At 41.3% G+C, this 24,360-nt stretch overlaps 1 protein-coding gene across 1 annotated transcript; it reads right to left on the reverse strand.

The window, feature by feature from the left end:
• Positions 1-148: 148 nt before the first annotated feature.
• zbtb5 (zinc finger and BTB domain containing 5) lies at positions 149-20,993 on the reverse strand. The gene is made up of 2 exons (XM_073024022.1): positions 20,749-20,993; positions 149-6,663 (listed from the first exon to the last, which is right to left on the reverse strand). The coding sequence occupies exon 2, from the start codon at positions 6,657-6,659 to the stop codon at positions 4,617-4,619; it is 2,043 nt and encodes a 680-aa protein (XP_072880123.1). The 5' UTR covers positions 6,660-6,663; positions 20,749-20,993; the 3' UTR covers positions 149-4,616.
• Positions 20,994-24,360: the final 3,367 nt, after the last annotated feature.

A 24,360-nucleotide genomic window follows, 5' to 3' on the forward strand; every position in this document is an offset into this window, starting at 1 on the left:
TAACCCCCTACTTTAGAACATTCTAAAAGTAAACTGTATGTTGCTTTTGGCCCCTATGTAGTTTTGTACATGGCACTGCTTAAGAGTTAAATGGCTCCCTTTTAACAGGGAATTGTATAGTAATGAAAATAAAGACAGAAAATGCAGCTTGAAACAGTTAAGTTTAGTTCAGTGACTTTTCATCAGAAGATCCCCAGACTTGCTTTTCCACAAAATTAAGGGTTCTCACTGTAGCATGAATCCACATTACTAAAAAGCACTTTCTTTAGCTTTCAGGAAAGTACATTATCCACGCAAAATTTGCAAACAGTGATAGTTTTTACAAAAAGTAATTAGTTGTTCAATGGAATTGTATTACATACAAGCAAGTTTTATCATTTTCAACTTTCAAAATAACATCAGGTACAGTGGTGATTGGGATGTTAAAATAATAATACATTTGTTAAAATGTCAACTGGTTGGACATGCAGAGACGCAACATACAGGTTGTATGGCATTACTAATGAACTGCATCCAATTAGTCATATGCCATAGTTCAATATTCACAAAATTGTCTTAAGTTCCTTGAAAAAGGATAACTTCCTTCCATTCTATTTCTCTGGTTTTATCCTATTTCTATCCTTAAAACCCAATCTGGGACATGCAATTTCTGCCACAAGTAGGGCAGGTGTTTGATGTGGTGGATGGAGGGATAGTTTGAGGAGAGTGTGTGCCCCTTCCACCATTTACAGTGAGCTTATGTATCTCTCAATGAATAGACTTGAGGTGTCCAGTACAATCCTAAATGTTTCTCCATTTCAGGCAGTCACAAGCTGGTGTTTCTATGAAGACTTTTGATACCATATTTGAATGGTTCCCTCAGACCATCCTGCTGGCCTCATAATTTGGTAGAGCTTGGAGTGTCCATTTGAAGAATCTGGTGCCTGACAGAACATACTTAGGAGTTCAAGGACGTGCTGACTTTAGTCACCTTATCTTGAATTTGAAGTACTCTGAGGAGACAGTATTAATGGTACCTTTCCAGAGCTTTGAATGCTCATGTAGGGTGATACATGAATCACTGCTGGATGGTACACCATGAACTTTTTGCCATACTTCACTCTTTTACATAATTGGCCAAATGCTGTGAAGGCATCAGGGAATTTCAATCAATGGATGTCTTCGTTCTAATTGCTAAGATACAAGTAGTGGTCCGTGTTTTCCTGTGGACCTTTTAGGTGATGGGATACAGTGTTGTTCTGTTGAGAATGTTAATTGTTCGGCCCATTCTCTTTCCTTTAGTGAACAAATCGACAATGACTTGGTGCTGGGACTCCCAAGTATGCAGGTTGATGACTAGTGATTAGTTCTGGAATGGAGGCAATATTGGTTGAATAGTTTCCTATTTATCCTGCAAATTAGCTACATTCCAGTAACAAACCTTGTTGGCAAGATGTAACACTGTGGAAAGGTAAATTGAGAAAAATGCTAGGATTTGACACCAGTTGTCAATGAACTCCTTGGTTCCTCTCAAATGACAGAGTTTAATGGTTAGAAAAGCCCTGTAAAGCACTGATGCTGCTCCAAGTTGTTAAAGAGAGAAAATAACAGAAATTCAATTTAGAATAACTTTATTCTCCAATGTAGCAGAGAATTAAATTTAAACTCAAGTTTTTGCTTGAATGATTCTTCCACTCTCAAGGGCTAATTTGATTACAGCCAAGTTATTCTGAACCATTCTGTGTGTTTGTTTAAAAACAGTATGATTATCTAAAATATTACATAGCAGATCATAAATAATATTATACATATAGTTAATGTCATCAGAATTATTTCATACTGGCCTTTTACAGCGATCAGGTTGTTTGTACTACTGTGAACATGATTTTCCAAAGGTTTTTTGAAAAAATTTTCCACCATTATTCCTTACATCTCAATCAGGAAGAGTTTTCTGGCATATTTATTTCAGCAGAAAATTCTTCATTACTTGTAATATGATTAACAACCATTTCCCAATGCTTCAAACACCAATTCTGTGTTTGGCTAAATCTTTGAATCAACTGAAAAAACGAACTCCCACTTAGTCCAGGACTCACAGCATAACAGGAGGCTGCAATCTCTAAATAACCAGCAACATTATTGCAGATGAATCTTTCGAAAACTCAAGAATCCCACAAATTTACTTTGTTTCTCTTTCAGCATTTAAGGTAAAGAAAAATAACATGTAAAATGAAAAAGTGTATCAGGGAATTTTGTGCGAATTATTGACAGTCTTCAGTTGAACTCTAACAGTTTTCAGAAACCTGCAAATACACTACAGGCATCTGTTGAACCATTGAAATAATACTCCAGAAAGCATTTCAAAATCAAAAGTATACTGTGAAATTTGAATTAGAAGTGACATTATTAGTCACTCTCTTATTTGAATGATAAATTTCACCTGATGGAACACTATAGCATTACAACTTAACCCTCTTTTTGAACAGTCTGATTTTGTGGTTTCGAGGACAGGACTCTACATTCAATGGCCACTTTATTAGGCGCATCCGATTGTTAATGCAAATATCTAATCAGTCAATCATGGCAGCAACTCAATACATAAAAGCATGCAGACACGGTCAAGAGGTTCAGTTGTTGTTCAGACCAAACATCAGAATGGGGAAGAAATGTGATCAAAGTGACTTCCATCATGGAATAATTAATGGTGCCAGACAGGGTGGTTTGAGTATCTCAGAAATTGCTGATTTTCTGGGATTTTTGCACCCAACAGTCTCTAGAGTTTACAGAGAATGGTAAGAAAAACAAAAAAACATCCAGTGAGCAGTAGTTATGTGGGTGAAAATGCCTTGTTGATAAGAGGTCAGAGGATAATGGCTACACTGGCTCAAGCTGACAGGAAAGCTACAGTAACTCAATAACCACGTGTTACAACAGTGGTGTGCAGAAAAGCATCTCTGAACACACAAAACATCAAACCTTGAAGTGAATGGGCTAGAGCAGCAGAATGCCACAAGCATACACTCAGTGGCCACTTTATTAGGTACAAGAGCTACTTAATAAAGTGGTCACTGAATGTATAAAGTGAACATTGAAAAGGGTTACAATGAATGGAAATTCTCTATTTCAAGTTCCTAAGACAGAAACAGAAAATATTTTACCTACCTCTAATATTCCAAACAAATTCATGTCATTTATAACAAATTGATCCACACTAAGTGCTAGCTGTATTTTGAAAAGGACTATTATCTCAAATATAGAGAACAAGGGAGCTTTAGAGTAGTAGGAACAACTATGCACACAGGAATTAAGAATCTGTACCAAGAGATCAAGGTCCCATTGAAACAACTTTTATTGTAGCCAATTACCTCAATTTACATATATACATCTTCAACTAAGCAAGAATGTAAATTGAGTCTCCAGCAAACTATTCTGCCCAATCCCCAATTCATGCTCCAGTGCACTAGGATTTAGCACCCAGTGCTTTGTTCTCTGGCCTGTTCCTTTCTGTGATAGGGCTTTATTGTTCAAGTGATGCTTTCCCCTCACTGGCACGCCACTCATCCTCTCCAGGTCCTACATTTAAAGGAACACTAGGACAAGGGCTAATAAATAATGTCTGTAAAAGTCAAATAAGTGTTTGTTATCCAAGGAGAAAGTATGCCATTAGTATAAAACAAATCGGTTCTAGAAAGAAAATAATCCTTTTGTACATTCCATTTATTTAATGATTCACCCTATAATCTAATCAAATCATGTCTGCTTTAAATGAATACCCTGAATTAACAGCACAGAATGTGCATCTCCACGTTCCAAGAGCTTTAGCTGTATATCCATGACAATTTACTGTCAAATTCGGGCAATCAACCAGAGCCCCATTAGGTACTAGGTTCATTTCACTCAATCAAAGCAATTCCACAGGCAATTCTCTTCATTCCTAACACAGCTTTCACAATATTAAATCTTTACAATGGTACCTCTAATCATTCTTCCAGATTGCCATCCATTGTTAAATGGATGGCAAATGCTGCAAAATGTCTTTCTCTTTCCACAGAAACTACCTGGCCTGCTGAGTATTTTCAGCATTTTGTGATTTTTCATTTTTCCAGCATCTGGAGTATTTCACTTTTGGATCAGAATGTCTTTTATGGATTTGTAAAAGCAACATATGGTCAATGCTGATTACTTGTCCTCCTGTGATATAATTAGTAAAGGCTTATTCAGTGAGAATCAAACCTTCCTTTCTCCTCTCCACATAAATATACAGATGGTCAATATATTCACCCTACAGGTCTCCTTTGCTCCTTGATTTATACATCGTCCAGATAGAACATGAGCTATACATTCAGGAAATACACAAACAGACTATTCTGTGCTAATCACTTTGCAGATTTTGGTTAGTCAGCAACTACTGAAATAAAATAACTGAACAGCATAAAAAATTGCAGTATATATTTTATACAGTTACTAAATTCTACAAAATTTGATTTGCCCTGAATTCGGCACCTTACTGACATTTTGCTATTAATTGCAAGTGAAACGTTTATTTTCATCATTTTCATCTTACAAGAGCTCTTTTTTCTAAAATAAAGAGGTCAGCACCTTCAAAGCAGCAAATACAAACACGGGGAATGTCTATGTCAGAGCAAAGTACTTGGCAAATTGCCGCCATGCCATCTCAAGCAGGTGGTCTTAGAATGCTTGTATAAGTGACTCGATTGACTGAATCTTTTGCCACATTTTAAACATGCATAGGGTTTCTCTCCAGTGTGAACACGAATATGTTTTTTGCAATCTGTTAATGTTAAAAATGTCTTGCAGCAAATTTTACAAGCATATTTACGGGCACCTTCCACCACCAACACATTGTGTTCTGACATGGCTTTCTTACACTTTGAAAGTACGTCTGCAGATGCACGTGTCAGCTGCGGAGGGCCTGTCTGTAAAGAATGGTTATTTTCAAAAGTGGAAGAGGTACTGTTTAATATTCGGACCTGAGAATTAGAGCCATTGTCTTGTGATCCAGAACCTCCATCTCCAACCGAAGTCACTATGGGCATTTTTGGGGCAATGCGGCGATAACCTGGAAAATTAGTGGCTCCTCCTCGCGATGAAATGATTGACTGCCTAGAAAGTGAATGCAATCCAGAACTAGGCCTGGGAAATTCCAATCTGTATGGTTCTCCCCCAGTTTTGTACTCTGAAGACTGCCCACATGACAGGCCCAGCAAGTCCTGCATAGGTCTCATGAAATGAGAATCAGCACTGTCATTAAAGGGATTCTCCATTCGCGTTGCTACCATTGTTGAATTGACGCCGGCAGACACACTGGATGTTGGACTCATTAAGTAAGTAGCTTCACTCTCCATTCTGCCGTCGCTCGTTGTGTTCGGGAGGTTGTCATCTGCATTTTGGCCTCCACTGAAACTGCTTGATCGGTTTTTATTCAAAAAGGTGGAAATATGAAAGGGGGCTTTTGTGTCTGTGTTTGCGGATTCCAGAATGTGTATGTCGGTTACTCTGTCTGTACTAGACTGAGGGTCAGAAAAACTTCGGTCACTGCTCTCTGGACTAAGCTCCAGTTTTTCTGCACTAGGCATTCCTCCCTCCACCTCCACTGACTCACTGCCTTCAGCCTGCGAGGCAGCATCACTCGTCTCATCTTGAGGATCAGGGGAGCTCAGTGGCTCGGCTTTTACAACAATTCGGACCTGTTCCTCACTTCCATTTATGTGGAGCTCTGTAGTCTCAGAATGAAAATCTGACTTCTCATTTGCAGAATCTTGGTTGAAACTAGTTTCGATGTGAGTTGCTTGAGAAACCACGGATACTTGTGAATGGTTGACTCCTTTGTCTGACTGACTGGATACCTGGTTATCTTCTGGCGTACTAAAGGCTTGCTCAAAAATCATAGCATTTTCCACCTGATTTTCAACACTCGCATCAGTTTTTGAACCATCTCCCAATTTCAGGGAGTCTGGTGTAAACAGTTCCTCACAAGTATGCACCACAGCTTGCCCATTGTCTGATGTCCCTTCAGTGATGATAGATTCATCCACGGAAGGTCTTATCCTTTGCTTTGATCTTTCATCAGGAACGGCTTTCCTTTTCTGCAGACGCCTGACAGGAAATGCAGTCGACTGATCCTCCAAGTGGTGGCGCAGTGACGAGTTCACACCAACTTGCTCGTCCATTGTTTGACTGGAGCTGAGGGCAGAATTGACTAAACTCAAACCCAGCTGCTGAAGCAGAAATGATCTCTGCATACGAGCATTTTGTTCTTGAAGCCTTTCACTTGTAGGGGACATGGGTACAGTCCTGGTTGTTAAGTAATGTTTGCAAGCCTTCACCACAGAATTCAGGTGGAGGTGGGAAGCTGCTAAAAGCACATCCATCACGTTGCTCTCTCCCAGCATTAGCGTGGATGTGTACATCATTTCAACAAGAGCTGCAAAAGCCTCTGCCGTGACCACTTCACTGTCAAGCTGAACCATGTTCATTGATTGATCAGTCTCAGGGACAGTAAAGAGAGCTCGAAAGTGGGTGCTACATGCTGCAAGCACAGACCGATGAGCTTTGAAATGTCGGCTCCCAACAACAATCACACAGTCACAGAGTTGTCCGTGTAGCCGCTGATAGTTCAGCTGCTGAAAAACTTGCTCAAAGTGCCCTGGAAAATCCATAATCCTATTAAAAGAAGGGGAAAAAAAAAAGAGGGTATGATAGGTTCTTCCAACTGCAACAATCCTGATTTCCAAAGAAATTACATTTTCTAAGCTGCAATTAAAACAGTAGGCATCATCTACCTACTTGCAATTCACAAATAACAATGTGAAACAATTTAAAGAATGGTCTTCTAAAGTATACCTTATAAAAACACAAATTATAGTATAACAATTCCATTCATGCACTAATCTTTAAAAACTATTCCATTATTGACAGTAGCCGTTACGTATGATAGAGACAAAGACTGACAGATTTCTGACATCTGATCAATCGTTAGTTGAAATGGTAAAGAAATACATTAAGTCCAGTTCTCCTTTTCACAGAAAAGAATTTCAGAATCTGCACAAGTAAGACTGTATCTATGAATGCTAACTTTAAAAAGCTAGATCTTCCCAGTGGGTCTGTGCTAAAACACCAAATTACATTACGCAAGGGGACTTCGATGCTCCTAACAGAATTCTGTACAAGTAGCTCATTTTCAGGTAGCTTCACACCTACATGTTAGAAAGATCTTAATTTCTATCTGGATGTTACAAATCTAAATGCAAACCAAATATCTTTTTAATTAAAATTTTGCATTTTAAAGTTATAATACAGCACAACAGCAAATGCATGTAGCAAGCAGCAATGGTGTTGCTAAACCTTCTCTTCACAGTGGTCATATTAGCAACTCCAAATTGTTAATCCCTCTAAAAACCTCCGAATTACACAGCACATCTGGTTTTACATGGATCAAAATATCAGTTATCATCAGTTGGTCAGAAGTATCAAACATTGAGGGCCCTGTCGGTCAGGGTCGACCATAGATGCTGCATCCTAGCTGTCTAGATACACAAGCCAGGGCATTACAATATGGAGAACAAGCTGTTGTCCATGTAGCAAGTTACACCTGTCCACACTTCTGATGAACACAAAGGAACGGTAGAGATCAGAACAGTTTGACACCAGCAGCATTGTACGAGTTGCCAGTCAGAACTGCCTTAGGGACTGCAGCTCTGGATTTTTCCTCTGGGTTTACTCCCAGAGCCTTTCCCATTGTGGGTACAGGCGCAAGGCAGTGGAGGTTTGAGAACAAACTTTGATGACACAAATAAGGCAGTAATGGGCCAACCTCTGCTGGCTAAACGATACTTGTGTGTTTTTTTTTATAAATAACTGAAATTGACCAAATGTTTAAAATGTACCAAAAAAATTAAATACTGCAGAAGCATTACCTAATGATGACTTGTGTGAAGCATGCAATTTGCTATTCAGCATAATTCAGATTGTAGAATTCATCATGCCAGTAACTCAATTTGAAATGTCCAAATAACTCTACTACTGATTACCTGTTCATAATTAAGTTTATTTACAACTGTGAGGTTATCCACTTTGGGAGTAAGAACAGGAAGGCAGATTATTATCTGAACGGTGTAAAGTTAGGTAAGGGAGAAATACAGAGAGATCTCGGAGTCCTTGTTCATCAGTCACTGAAGGTGAATGAGCAAGTGCAGCAGGCAGTGAAGAAGGCTAATGGAATGTTGGCCTTTATTACAAAGGGAATTGAGTACATGAGCAAGGAAATCCTCTTGCATTTGTACAGGGCCCTGGTGAGACCACACCTGGAGTATTGTGTACAGTTTTGGTCTCCAGGGTTAAGGAAGGACATCCTGGCTGTAGAGGAAGTGCAGCATAGATTCACAAGGTTAATACCTGGGATGTCAGGACTGTCTTACGCAGAGAGGTTAGAGAGACTGGGCTTGTACACGCTGGAATTAAGGAGATTGAGAGGGGATCTGATTGCAACATATAAGATTATTAAGGGATTGGACAAGATAGAGGCAGGAAATATGTTCCAGATGCTGGGAGAGTCCAGTACCAGAGGGCATGGTTTGAGAATAAGGGGTAGGTCATTTAGGACAGAGTTAAGGAAAAACTTCTTCTCCCAGAGAGTTGTGGGGGTCTGGAATGCACTGCCTTGGAAGGCAGTGGAGGCCAATTCTCTGGATGCTTTCAAGAAGGAGCTAGATAGGTATCTTATGGATAGGGGAATCAAGGGATATGGGGACAAGGCAGGAACCGGGTATTGATAGTAGATGATCAGCCATGATCTCAAAATGGCGGTGCAGGCTCAAAGGGCCGAATGGTCTACTTCTGCACCTATTGTCTATTGATCTAGCTTCCACAGCCTTCCTACGCAGAGAATTCCAGAGATTCACAACTTTTGAGAAAAAAAATTCTGCTGTGCCTCAGTTTTAAATGAACTCTCCTTGTCTTGTAACTATTGACCCTTATTAGAAACTCTTAGGATCGTATTCATATATCTTTCAATAAATTCATCCTTCACTGTTTTCTGAACTACAAAGAACAGATTCAATCTCAGCCACTCATTTAGTGCAACCTTCTCATCTCATAAAACAGCCTAATGACCCTCTACTGGGCTGCCTCCATCTTTAACTAAAATAAAACCCAAAGCCGTATGTAGTACTCCAGCTGGGTCTCACCAAAACCCAAACAAATATAACAATACTTTTCTATTTTAAAATTCCGATCCCCAGCAATAGAGGCTAATGTGCCTTTAGACTTCTCAATTACTTGACACAACTACATGCTAACTTTGTTTCATGCACAAGAACACAAAGAATTTCTGCACTTCACTCATTTGTAGTTTCCCCTACTTATTTAAGTCTATTTTTCTTAAATTGTTCCTACCAAGGAACATGACATCACACTTTAAACAATTTACCAAGTTTTTGCCCATTCACTCAATCTGTATACGCTCAGTGGCAATGGGGAAGAAATGTGATCTAAAAAAACACAAAATGCTGGCAGAACTCAGCAGGCCAGACAGCATCTATGGGAGGAAGTAATAACGACGTTTCGGGCCGAAACCCTTCATCAGGAGTGAAGTAACATGGGATGGTGGAGAGGGGATAAGAAGTGGGGGGAGGGATGAAGTAGAGAGCTGGGAAGTGATAGGCTGGAGGGAAATGGGCTAGGGGGAAATTATAGTGAGGGGGGAAAAAAGAGAAAGAGAACCAGACTAAAATAATAGATAGGGATGGGGGTAAGGGGGGGCAGGGGTATCAACGGAGGTCTGTGAGTTGGATGTTCATGCCGGCAGGTAGGAGGCTACCTAGGCGGGAGATAAGGTATTGCTCCATCGACCTGCATGTGGCCTCATCTTGACGGTAGAGGAGGCCATGGACAGACATGTCAGAGTGAGAGTGGTCTGTGGAATTGAAGTGTGATCTAAGTGACTTTAACTGTGGAATGCTTGTTGGTACCAGATAGAGTGGTTTGAGTGTCTCAGAAACTGCTGATCTCCTGGGGTTTTCACACATAGCAGTCTCTAGGGTTTACAGAGAATGGAGCAAAACAAAAACACCCAGTAACCAGCAATTCAGTGGGCAAAAATGCCTTAATAATGAGAGAGGACAGAGGAGAATGGCCAGATTGGTTCTAGCTGACAGGAAGGCAACAGTAACTCAAATAATCACTCGTTACAACAGTGGTGTGCACAAGAGCATCTATGAATGCACATTGAACCTCAAAGTGGATGGACCATAGCAGCATAAAACCACGTATATATACAGTGGCCACTTTATTAGGTACAGGAGATTTCCTTACTGGAGTCCTAACACCCTACACCCTCTTCCAAACCAATAACAGATATATATAATTGAGGGTCAATAACTGATCCATAGGGTACTTTGCATGATGTATTTTTCCAGAATGAAAACAAAGTATTTCTTTTATGCAGTAATCAGTCTTCAATCCATGTTAGTACACTTCCCTCAATATCATGACACTTCTATTGTACACAGCCTTTTATATGGATCCGTACAGAATGCCTTCTAGAAATCCAAATACACTACAGGTTCCATCCTATCGACTTTGCTTGTTATGTCCTCAAAGAACTCTAATTTGTCAAACATGACTTTTCTCTCATAAAACCATGAAAACTGGTTTGATCTCAGAGATTTTCTAAGTGACTAGCTATTTCTTCTTTGACTAAAGACTAACTGCCCACCATTTTCCCTTTATTTAGACCCCCATTTCGAACAAGGGCATTGTGTTTTCAAATCTGCTGCTACTCTCCCAGAGCTCTGAATTATGAAAAACTTCAAACAATGGCTCTATTATCTTTGCAACTACTTCATTTAAACCCCATGGATGCAGGCCAGCACAGCCAGATGGCTTGTCTGCCCGTGGTCCCAACAGATGTTCCTATACTTTCCTCCTCAAGATAGGAATTGAAGCAAGTTCATCCTTTCTATTTGAAAGAAGATGGGTGGTAGGGTGGAGATACGTCTCTACCAGAGGAGGTGTAAGCCACTCCTCCTCCTGCTAGCCTGCAGGTCACCCTAGGGCAAGCTATAGCACTTGTTTAGCATATTGCAGTCATGGATAAGACCATGATTGCCCACATCATACGACATGGTGACAGCAGACCATCTGCTAACCTGGGAATGTTTATAGCATCCACAAAGACCAGGTGGGGTATTAGCTTATCTGCCATCTTCTTGTTTCCCATTATTAATTCCCCAGACTCACTCTCCAGTCTCCTACATACTTCCTTTTACTGAGACTACAAAAGCTCTCTTACAGTTCATTGTGATATTATTTCCACTTTACACTCATAATTAGTTTTCCCACTCATTATTAGCTTTACAGTCATCTACTACTGATTTCTAAAAAAAAATTAAGTTCTCATCCTCAGGTCCATCATTTGCTTTTGCCAATATTTTTAATTTGGTGTTACTTTTGATCTTTGCTAATAATGGATTGTTCACCTTTCTAATTGGGATAAACTTTACTGAGAATAGGTGCTTGTGTGTCTTTCACAACTCACTAACGACCTTTCTTTTTACTTATTTTCCCAATCCACTCTAGACAACACTTCCTTCAAACCATTGTAATTGTCTGTATTTAGTTCAGGATACTACATTCAGATCAAAGGTATTGTATCTTAAAACATACTATGTTCTGATTATTACTCCGCAAAAATTCCCCAACTACAAGATCTCTCGGCGTGAGGGGATATAAAAAAATCATTTTGAACCTATGTAACCTCCAGCTAAAAGAATAATTGGGATTGAATAGGAATTTTGGAACTGAAGTAAACTCTGCCTTCAGCAGTCAGCTAAGACAGATCCACACCAGTTCTCCCCGGCTTGCAGAGAGACACTGAGAGTTTGATAACAGTGTACATGTACCCACATTTGAGAAGGGGGAAGAGTGCTCACCGATAAGGACAGAAATAAACATCCATCTGTAATTAAGTCAGGACCTAGCAAAGGGAATAACTGATAATGACTGGACAGCACATCCATCTGTAATTAAGACTTGATCTAGCAGACTCTCTTATCTGTAACTAAGTTTTGCACCAACAGACTTGGTGGGTGTACCAATTCAAATAACATATTACAACAGTAATGTATGGGGCTTATTATGTATAAATATACAGCTGTAGCCTGAGAAAGGGGGTCCACTTGTCGAATGGTGGCACTACTTACGTACCTTCCCTATGACAACTGGGTCTCAAACTCCTGCAGGAGGGTGCACAATAAACTGGTCTCCCGAGTTTTATTCCGATTCAATTTTAATAGGCGTTCTATCTCATTACACATAATTAAATATAAACACTATTAAAAGAGATGGGGTAGCAATGTAAATCAAGAGAGGGATATGCACACTGGTGAGAAATGATGTATATCATGATATGGTATCTGTTCCTGGGTAGATGCTGTAACACATTTCTCTTTAAGAAACCATTACTGAAGCATTCTGCAGATTCCTTTTCCACAAGACCTTTATCAGTCTAATTACTGCATCAACACACAGATTAAAATTACCGAAATCCCTTCTTATATTTTTCTCTATTTGATTTTTCTCCAATTATGTTTTGTCCTCGTTAGGTAAAACTTTGGGGGCCAATAGGCCGCTCCCAACTGTGTCTTTTTATTCCCTTGCTATTCTTTATTTCCACCAAAACAGACAGCACATCATGAACTACGTCATTACACACCACACCACATACAGATCGCGTTAATCAATATTGCTACCCCTTCTCTTTTCTTTTCAAACTGACAAATAACTTTGGATTTTGAATTTGAGTTCTCAGTTCTAGTCAACCTGGAACAATGTGTATTAGAACAAGCAACACACGCAAAATGCTGGGGAACTCAGCAGGGTAGGCCTGCCTTGTGTCTGTTGCTTGGATCTCCAGCATCTGTAGGTTTTCTCCTGTTTGTGCTTGGTCTACTAGAACAAACTCATCTGTTACTATTTCCATCATCAACTCATCCATCTTGTTGCAAATACTATGTACACTCAGATAAAGTGTTGTAAACCTCACTTTTTAAAAGATAGCTTGGTTTCAGTTTCTAGAGCACTTTTCCTTACAGTTTTCTGCTTTCCAATGGTTTTGATTTTCATTCATTGCCTCACCTCCCTTTCTCTTTTTTTGATTCATTAAACTTTGTTACTTGCACCCTTCCTCCCATTCTAATTAGTCTAAAGCCCATCCACAGCTCTTGTACTGTGAACCAAAAGCATGTTGAAAATGAAATCCATCCCAAAGGAAGAGCTCACCTTTCCAACATTTATACCCATGCTCCATGATTCGGAATCCATTCATCTCACAGTCTTTGAACTATGCATTTACTTCTCCAATCTTCAAATGTGCAGAGAATAAGTAAGATTATCAACATTGTGGTCTTATTTTTCAAATGTTGCCCCAAACTGCACCTAATCCCTTCGCTAAACCACCTTTCTTGTTCTAGCTATGTTATAAGTGCCTACCTGGACCATTGTAACTGGACCTGCCCCTTTTATCTTGTTCCCAAACAACATCCTCAACCATGGAACTCTCCATGCAATGCTATCTACAGACCCTTGTCTTTACTGCATAGAAGAGATACTACGGTGGGTGAAAGGGGACCATTTATGAATCTGCACCAATGAAGTGGCTGTTGATGGAACTAAGACAGTGAAGCAGGGAATTGTGGAGGGACCATTCTCTGAAATACAGATGGGAGAGGGGAAGAGGCCACTTTTTTAAAAACAATAACCCTAATTTTATTCTGCCCACATTCCCATCAGTTCCCCTCCCCAGGCTGTACTACACAATAGAGTTAACTTACTGTCATTAATTAACCTGCTACTGAGTGGGAGCAAACCAGGCCCCAAAGAAAACCCATATTATTGCAAAAAGCACCTGAGCATGAGGATCGAAAAGCAGGTCACCATGCTATGAGGCAGCAACTCTACTGGTGCATGTTCCTTAACTATGTTATCTCTGCAATGACTATATTTCCCTCTCCCTCCTTTCCAGCTTGAATGGGTCCTGGTACCATGGACAGTTGGGGCTAACACCTGGTACTATGTACAGTTTGCACATACTGTCCCCATTTTGTCTAAACAGCCAGAATCTTGTATCTGTTAAGGCCAAGGCTCCTCAAGCTACCCGCTGATCACTCTATATGCCCCTTTTGCGCTTGTGCTTTAGTATCCCTGACCACTGCAATATGCAGGTAGATATCGAAAATTAAGTTGGTGCTGGATCCCAAAAGAAAGAATTTGTAAAACGCCTACGGGCTGTTTTTTTTTAAAAAAAGAGCAGCTTGTGGTCAAGCCCACAGGAGAAAATTTAACTCTGGATTGGGTTTTGTATAATGAACTAGATTTGATTAGTGAGCTTAAAGTAAAGGAACCTTTAAGAGACAGTGAACATAATGTGATAGAATTTACTCCGCAGTTTGAGAGGGAGAAGCTAAAATTGAATATATTCATATTGCAACTGCTTAAGGGAATTACAGAGGCACAAGACAGGAGCTGGCTTCGCTGATTGGAAGGGAACACTAACAGGGATGATAACAGAGCAGCGATGGCAAGAATAACAGGCAGGATAGACAAAGAGTCAGTACAGGTTGTTTACTTGGATTTTCAGAAGGCCTATAACAAGGTGCCAAACATGAGGCTTGATGTTAAACAAGAGTCCACAGTATTTCAGGAAAGATAATAGAATGAACAGAAGATTACTAACCGGAACGAGGCAAAAAGTGGGAATAAAGAGGAACTTCTCCTGTTGGCTCCCAGTGACTAGTGGTGGTCTACAAGGTTTGGTGGGTCCACCATTATACGTTAATGAGCCAGATGACGGAATTGATGATTTGGTGGCCAAGTTTCCAGATGATAGGGAATGAAAGGATTAACATATGGGAAGTGTTTGATGGCTCCTGATTACTCCCATCCAATTATTACTCAAAAATTATCTGAAATGCTTGATTGGAAGCAAAGCCCAGTGTTTGTCATCTCTAGGATCATTTAAAGATTGAACTTTGCATTACCACCCTCAGGCACTTCCAATTTCTCATTTACATGCCACCTTCTAGAACACTCAAAAACACAAGTTCTAAACACAATCTGGCAACATTAGATGTAGATCGACCTCAATACTGTCTTCTTTAATAGAAGCATAGAACATTACAGCACAGAAACAGGCTTTTTGGCCCTTCTTGGTTGTGCCGAACCATTTTTCTGCCTAGTCCCACTGACCTGCACCTGGCCCATACACCTCTCATCCATGTACCTGTCCAAGTTTTTCTTAAATGTTAAAAGTGAGCCCGCATTTACCACTTCATCTGGCAGCTCATTCCACACTCCCACCGCTCTCTGTGTGAAGAAGCCCCCCCCCCAATGTTCCCTTTAAACTTTTCCCTCTTCACCCTTAACCCATGTCCTCTGGTTTTTTTCTCCCCTAGTCTCAGTGGAAAAAGCCTGCTTGCATTCACTCTATACCCATTATAATTTTACATACCTCTATCAAGTCTCCCCTCATTCTCCTACGCTCCAGGGAATAAAGTCCTAACCTATTCAACCATTCCCTGTAACTCAGTTTCTCAAGACCCGGCAACATTCTTGTAAACCTTCTCTGCACTCTTTCAACCTTATTAATATCCTTCCTGTAATTAGGTGACCAAAACTGCACACAATACTCTAAATTCAGCCTCACCAATGCCTTATACAACCTCACCATAACATTCCAACTCTTATACTCAATACTCTGATTTACAAAAATAGCTTCAACATTTCCAATTTGTCACAAAGCTTCTTTGGTATCCACAGCATGAGAAACAGAAATTTACTCTGTCCAAATACTGGAGCAGAAAAGCAATTATTTCTGGTCACCAGAACTCTGCCTCTTGCCTCTCACTATTGCACATTCCATCTCAATAATATGGTCAAATCTGCTTCTGCCCCAGCTTGTCTGTGCAACACCTTCTGAATAAAAATCTCCATTCTTAGTTTATTTCAAGATGCAAGAGTACGTGCCATGTACAAAATCAAAGGGGAGAAACCAACTGCAGCTTGTTATTGATATTATTTATCAGCTTCTGACGATTATAATTATCCACTAACACCTAATATACAAGTTAACTCTAGTTCTCCTTCACTTTTGGTGATTGATGTTTCATTTTATTTTGCCTCTGTTGTTATTTATTTTTTGTGACCTTGTCAGTAACTATTTTCCAAATTAAATTTTGAGATGGGGAAGCTCAACTTCAGTGAAGGCAACCACTCTTCAATGCTAAACAACTTTTCTAATTCAAAGTTAAGTCTTGAGGACTTGTAGTGGGCCTAGGTAGAAGATGCGATGCTGTGCCTTGAACATCATTTCATGTTTGTTCTGCTCATTCCACGTTAAATTACCAAACATCATGTTTGGTTCCTATAGAAGCCTCCTCCCATTAGATTGATGATCACACTGGTGCTGTTTCTTGCTCTTGAACAAAACTCTATAGAGTTTCTTGATCTAGGCTGACAATTCAACGCTACTCTCATCTTCACATGGTCAATTACTGTCTCCTTCCTTCCTTGCCTTCTGTCTCCAATACAGGGCACGATCAACAACCATTATCCATTAGAAGCCCACTATCCCCACAGTTATCTTGACTACACCTCCTATGATGGTTCCTGCAAGAACTCTATTCCAATCTTCTATTGTTCCTAACTCTGTTGCATCTGTTTAGATGAAGATACTCTCCACATCTTCAGTGCCTCTGAGATATCTCCCTTCTCCTTTAAGTGCACTTTCCTCTCCATCACAGATGAGAGGTTCTCAACCACACCAATACCATTACTCTCATTTCTGCTCTCATCCCATCTCTTTCCACCCAAATAAAAAAGTGTTCTTGCCCTTGCCAACCCCACATTCAATGGATCCCCCTGTATAACTTCCACTACTTTCAACAAGTTTATATCCTCAAATACATCTTCCCCTCTCCCATCTGTATTCCAGAGAATGGTCCCTCCCCAATTTCCTGCTTCACTGTCTTTGTTCCATCAACAGCCACTTCATTGTTCATTGCACTAAGCGGACTTTATAGATGTCCTCTTGGCATGTCCCTTCCATAAATCCAAGGACCCAAACAATTCCATGTACTGCTTCCTAATTAGTGCTCACACCACAGTCTCATCTATGTTTGCAAAAGGACAAATATGAAATGGATATATGCAATGCAGAACATCCCTGTTCAGTCCACAAGAACAATCCTGAACTTCCAATTTCCTGTCACTTTAATTCTCCATCTCACTCCCACTCTGACCTTTCTGTCTTTAGCCTTTTATATTTTTCCAGTGATGTTCAAGGCACAGCATCACATCTTCCACCTAGGCCTGCTACAAGTCCTCAAGACTCAACTTTGAATTAGAAAAGTTGTTTAGAATTGAAAAGTGGTTGCCTTCACCGATGCTGAACTTCCCCATCTCAAAATTTAATTTGGAAAATGGTTACTGACAAGGGCACAGAAATAAGTAGAGGCAAACCCAGTATTATAGAAAAGGGGAGAGAGTTATTGAAAAGCTGAAAAACGAATTTAGCTCTAACATCAGGAAGATCTGCATATTTATTGTCCCAAATTACATCTGTAAAGGTTTATGGGAAAAACATTTCCAGCAGAAGGTATTCCAAGTAACACTGGAATAACAAAATAACAACAACTAGAGTAACAAAAGCAGTGTAAATGCTACAGACACTTTGCTTCAATGAAATAAGCCACTGTTTTGACAGGAGTAAAAAGGAAACCTAATGATGAACATGTTCTCTAACATTACTCTGAATGGAAGGCAATTGAACTGGAAAAATATCCACATCCCGATTAGCAAACTGTAATATCAATAATAAAGCCACTCCATGACATTGAACAGGTTTTATGCGAAAACTAGTAGTGAAATGCAGCCTTTAACCATGACTTTTAAATTATCTGTAAAGAAGATTTTAAGAAACTGAGAGAAAGTAACTTGAGAAAGTAACATGCACAAATCCACTTGGACAAATTTAGATTGACTCTGCAAACTTTTCCTTAACATATGAATCAAAATATGTTGACCAGAGTAAATAAATCAGAACATAAATACTGTTCTAAAGCCACTGTAACTATCATGACCTCAACAACCATCTAAATGCACAGCATTTTACTCTTCCTAATTTTGGGCACTCTTATTTTGTTTGGTAATCCTGTGAGGCACCTTATCAAGAATCTTCCTAAAGTCCAAACATGCAACAGAACTGGTTCACTGGTCCTGAAAAAGGCTCTCAGCACAAAACATTAACTGTTTATTCATTGACATAGCTGCTGCCTAAACTGCAGTTTGTATGGCGGCTCACCTTTATCTATTTTGCTAGGTACAGTCTCAAGAAAATTCCAACTGATCTGTCAAATTTATGTTAGCTCTGAACATTCTTAAATGACCTCTACACTTCGTCCATAAAATTCCTCAATTTTCTGTTGTGTATTCAACATTTTAGTAATATTTGAAGAATATTGTAAATATTGTGTTTGATTAAGCAATATTTGTTATTTATATAATACTTTGTGGGTTATATATAAAAGTAATTAAATGGCATATGTCATTACACCAGTACATATTGGACACTTTCAGTGATTTCACAAGATGAGTTTGAACAGCATTTCAAAGATACTAAACTGAAGTCTACTGATATCCAACTTGTACTGGAGAGAAGTTGACATTTGTAACAGAGAAATACAACAACCAACAAGCCACACTGGGCTTGTATGTGGTAAAAATAAGAGGGGGCCAGCATTGTGGGGTCGTGATTGACTGAGTCAACTACCACTTGATTGGAGATCCATCCACCACTAGCATGCCACATCCCCTGCAACAGAGTCAACTGAAAGTGAATTAAGAAAGGTACCAGATGATGTCACGGCAATGCTCATGGATGGCACTGGAAAACTCAAACATACCAAGAGTAAAATAGTATTAAATGAAAATGCCACATGCAAGTTTTGCAATGTCCACCTGGTTCCTCAAACCATCTGTGATAAAGCAGCCAGTGAGCTAAATTGCATGGAAATTAAAGGAATTCTTTCCAAGGTTGAGTGAAGCCCATGGGCAATCCCATTGTCCCAGTAGCCAAGAAGAAAGAGTCTGTCAGGATCTGTGGTGATCAACCCAGCACTTCAGTAAAGTGGACTTAGCTGAGGCCTACCTACAGATGTAGATGGAAGAAGAATCCCATCTGTTTCTCACCATAAACACTCACAAAGGGTTTTATCGCTATTATAGGTTTACTTTTGGAGTTGCATCTGCACCTGCACTCTGGCAGAAAGCTATGGACCAGGTGCTGCAAGGCTGGATGACATTATTGTTGCTGGAAAGGATGACAAGGAACATATCCAAAATCTTAAAAGTGTTAAGAAGATTATAACATTATGGGTTTAGAGCATGACACAAGTGTGAGTTCTTTAAACCAAGCATCACTTACTGTAGTCATACCATTGACACACAGGGATTACACAAGTGTGCTGAGAAAATTCAAGCAGTGGTGGATGCTCCAAGGCCAAAGGACGTGTCACAGTTACGGTACTTCTTTGGGATTTGTCAAGTTCTATAACTGGCTCCTGTCAAACTTGCCTACTGTGCCTCACCCCTTGAATTCATTACTACAGAGCAGGAAGAAATGGCAATGGGCAAAGCAGTGTGAGGTGGCTTTCCAAAAGACAAAGGAAATGGTGATGTCAGACACCGTACTCACATGTTATGATCCACATCATCCAGTGAAGATTGCCATACATTGTTTGGGATGTCAATACATTTAAAAGAAAGCTGAGCAGAACAGTCAGAACCACTTTTTGCAGTCCCAGAATCAACTCATTCAAACACCAAGGAGTTTACTTCACAGCCACAAGTCTCTCCTAGCAAGCAGAGTAACTTCCACAGCCTTGTCATCCCACAATGATTAAATCTTTAGGTGTGAATGAGACAATTTAAAATTTACTGGGCTGTGGATGCCTATATATTGTGGATGTATATTATATAGTATACTGTATATACCATCTGTGTGTTGTGTATTTAGCATTTCAATAATATTTGAGTATTATAAATATATTGCTTGATTAAGCATTTGTTAGCTACATAATGCATTGCAGGTTATATGTAAAAGGCATACATCATCAAGCCTCACTGAGAGCAGAAATGAAGTTACACTCTCATCCTGGGTTCCTATCTTTTTCTTGCAATTAGCCCATGGTTTGGAAGTACAAAATATAATGCTTCCACTGTTGCTGACATTTGACCAGCCATCTGAACAACCATTTGCTCTTTTCCTTCAGCTCCTTTCCTTAAGTGGTAGGCTACACTTGCTGCAGCCTTCCAATCTCTGAGAATTGTTCAAGAACCCATGGAAAATAACTGATGCATCCACTAACACCCAGGGAATTCTCTTTCAAAACCTGCAGATGCAAGTCATTAGGTCCTGGGGATGTATGACTTATCAATCTCATCAATTGTTCCACGACTAATTTTTCACTATTACAGATTCCTTTGGGCTCTTCATTGTGCAGCAGGGGGCTCTGACGGGGATGAGAAGCGGGCTGGGGGTCCGGGGGTGAGGACAGACAGAGGGGTGGTGGCGTGGGGATGGGGTTGAGGGAGTGGATAGGTGAGGGTGCCCAGGAGGACCGTTCCCGCGCCCCTCATTGTGCCCTCGCCCCCCCCTCACCGCGCACGCGCACGCGCACTCCCGACCACCTCTACCTGTGCCGCGCACCGCCGCCTCCCCCGTTCCTGCACAAAGCGGCCGAAGCGCGACCGACAGCCCGACGATCGGCTGAGTGCGACCGGGCCGGGGTGTTACCCTGGAGCCCGCGGATCGCACGCAACAGGCCCGAGCCCCGGCCTCCGCGCTGCGATGAATGAGGACGGCAACGGCCACCGCTTTCTCCTCCCCATCGGCCTCTGACAAACCGTCACCTCTGATCCGGAAACGGAAACGGCCTTCTCCGGGATTGACATGTGCCGGTTGGCGCCCTGCTCTATCTCATTGGCCCGTGTGGAGAGTGGCGCCTGAAACTTTACCCCAGTCTTCGAAATGAACAACAGATTAAATCTCGTATTGTAAAGAAGAAACTTACACAATTTCAAAACGTAATGCTAATTGAAGAACGGTCAGGAAAATTTAACAATGCATTCAAATAGTGACTAAGATCTTTTGCATTCCCGTTTTAAATTTCCTTTCATGGAATGTGACCAAACACTGGTTTAGCCATTATATATTTGTCTATCTTCAATTACTGCTGTGTAGGTGCTGGAACTGCTTTTATGAGCCTCTTAAGTCATGGTGAAGGTGGTCCCCAAAGTTCTTGCAATACGCTTGAGGAACATAGAGGGTCAGGCAGCATCTGTGCAGGGAAATGAACAGGCCACCTTTTGGGTCAACTTGGCCAAACGAGGACTGGCCATTTCCCTCCATAGATACTGCCTGGCACACAGAGCATCATTTTTACACCTGCAGTCTCGTGTGTCCTTGAAGTCAATGGTTGTGTAGGGTAATATAATCAGTGGAAATGTACATAGTTCACAGCCACTGACCGAGTTGGAGTTCACTTTAAGAGGCTGGTTTGACGTGACAACATAATTATGTAAAGTACTTTTACCGTGTTTTGTGTTCAGTGTTTGGAGTACAATAAGTGAATTACTATGTTTTTTCTTAGAAATAATGCCTCTGCCATATGTTTTTAGTGAAAACCTGATGCTCTAGGATGATTCCAGAATTATTGAACATGTCAGCCAATGCAGTCGCTTTGAACCTTGCCAGAGTTTTCAGAGCAAAATGCCATCGCTTGGTTTGTACAAGCTGGGGCCCAATTGGCACTGCGAGAAATCACTGTCTACAACATCAACAAAATCGCTCAGCAATTCCACGGCTGTGAGAGTGGTGAGTCTGCTTGAACACTCACCTGAACACAATAAATACCGATCACTGAAAACTCGCCTTTTACAGACTTTCGGACTATCGGAGTCTGAGTGCTCTCCTCGTCTGGCCTCGGTGATGCTAAGCTGTCAGAGCTAATGGACCAAGAGCTGTCTCTCCTGGGAAATCATCCTTGATTTACTTTTAAAGAACTCTTCATGTAGCAAATGCCTGATCAAATCTGCATAGCCCTCGCTAGTGCACCCTTGAAGGACTATAGGGAGCTTACTAAAATGTCTGATAGTCTATGCTCAGCCAGGCAGCAGTGCATCATTCCTCCTCCTTTCCCTGCCTCAATAACCCCAGTCAGCAAGGCCCCCAACATAAGGACACCTGTGGCTGCGAAACAGACAACGACGGGCCTGTGTTTTTACCACACTCGCTTTGGTACAAAAATTAGTAAGTGCCCATCAGCTTGCAGCTACCACAGTGCCAGCACATTGGGACATCAGAGGTCTGTGATGCCAGGGTCACCTACTGTTCATTACAGACACCCTTTCAGGGCACACTTCTTGCGTGACATGGGCGCTCTAGTGAGTGTGCTGCTGCCAGAATCACCTATTGATGAGACGGCAAAGAGCAATGAAACCTTGCTGGAGGCTGCCAGGGGCAGCAGGATCCAGACTGATGGGACACGATGGGTGACGCTCTGCTTCAGTAGGTGACATTACACATGGGACTTTGTCCACGCTAAAGTGGCTGGACCTCTGCTTGATGCAGACTTCCCGTGTGCCCATGGATTATTAGTCAATCTTAAGAACTGCTGGCTTGTGAATGTCAAGGACTTCACCCTGCTCGTCATTACCCTGATTCCCCAGTAAATTCCCCACAATCACTGTCAAGCACAATCATCACCACATTGAGTTTACTCAACTGCTGGGCGAATTCCCAGACCTCACCAAGCCCAAACACTCCACTACAGTCACAACACATGGGGTTGAACACCACGTTCCCACAACTGGCCTGCCAGTCCATGCCTGTGCGCATAGACTGAACCCGAAAAGCTGGCAACCATGAAGGTTGAGTTTGCTAACATGGAAAGACTTGGCATTGTACGCTGGTCGAAAAGCCCCTGGGCTTCACCCCTCCATATGGTCCCTAAGTCCAACGGCAGTTGCCACCCATGTGGTGATTATTGATGCCTTAATGAGGCCACCACCCCCGTCATTACCCAGACCCACATGCCTAAGACTTTTTGGCGACTTTAACGTTAATGTTAATTTTTTCCAAAGTTAATCTAGTTAGGGCCAGTGTGCTCAGAGGACATTCCCAAAACAGCTGTGATAATCCCATTTGGCTCTTTGAGTTTGTGCATACAGTTTGGACTGAAAACTGCAGCACTGACTTTCCAACAGCTGATGGATTCTGTATTAAAAGACTTAGATTTTCCTTTTGTTTACTTGGATGACATACTCGTCACCAGTGTGTCCAACTCCGAACACGTATCTCATCTCCGCACACTTTTTCAGTGCTTAAGCCAACACAGGTTGATTATTAACCTTGCTAAGTGCCAGTTTGGGTTGTCAACCATTGATTTTCTCGTTCATCGCATCTTTGCAGAAGGTGCAAAACCCCTCCCATCAAAAGTAGCTGCAGGTTTGGGTTTCCCATCACCCTGAACTACTAAAAAACTACAGGAGTTTTTAGGCACGGCAAATTTCTATCACTGCGTCATTCTACGAGCTCCTAAACTTATGCTTCCCCTCTATAGTGCACTTAAAGTTAATAGCCCTAATCAAGAGCTCGACTGGCAGCGGACATGACTGGGGCATTTGATGATACCAAACAAGCTTTTTCCAATGTGACCCTACTGGTGCACCTGCTCCCCAACTTATTTATGGCCATTACTACTGATGCTTCAGACTATGCTGTGCACGAACAGTTGGTTGGGAGCATGTAGCAGCCACTCACTTTCAGCTGGCCGCTCTGTCTCCCGGAAAGGAAGTAGACTGGAAAAATATTGCCGTGGCAGATTGCCTCTCATGGCCAGCCGTTGAGGCCATACACATTGGGGTTGACTACGCCGGCATGGCAGGCGACCAAGATACTGACCCAGAGGTCCAGGCTTACCGAACAACAGTCATGGGCCTGTGGTTCGCTGACATTAAGTTCAGGAAGGCTGGGGTTTCTCTCCAGTGCAAGGAATCAACTGGTCACCCTCGCCCCACAGTGTCTGCAAGCTATAGAGGCAGAGTGTTTTTAACTCCGTACATTGCCTCTCACATCCAGGCTGGAAGGCCTCACTGAAAGTGGTTGCACTAAAGTTTGTGTGACACGGCCTTTGAAAGGACGTATGAGATTGAATTGCAGCCTGTGTGGAGTGCCAACAGGCAAAAATTAACCCTCATGTTTGGGCACTATTGGCAGCTTTTGAGGTCCCTGACGATTTGACCATG

This window comes from Hemitrygon akajei, chromosome 2, assembly GCF_048418815.1.
Source record: "Hemitrygon akajei chromosome 2, sHemAka1.3, whole genome shotgun sequence".
Taxonomy (NCBI): domain Eukaryota; kingdom Metazoa; phylum Chordata; class Chondrichthyes; order Myliobatiformes; family Dasyatidae; genus Hemitrygon; species Hemitrygon akajei.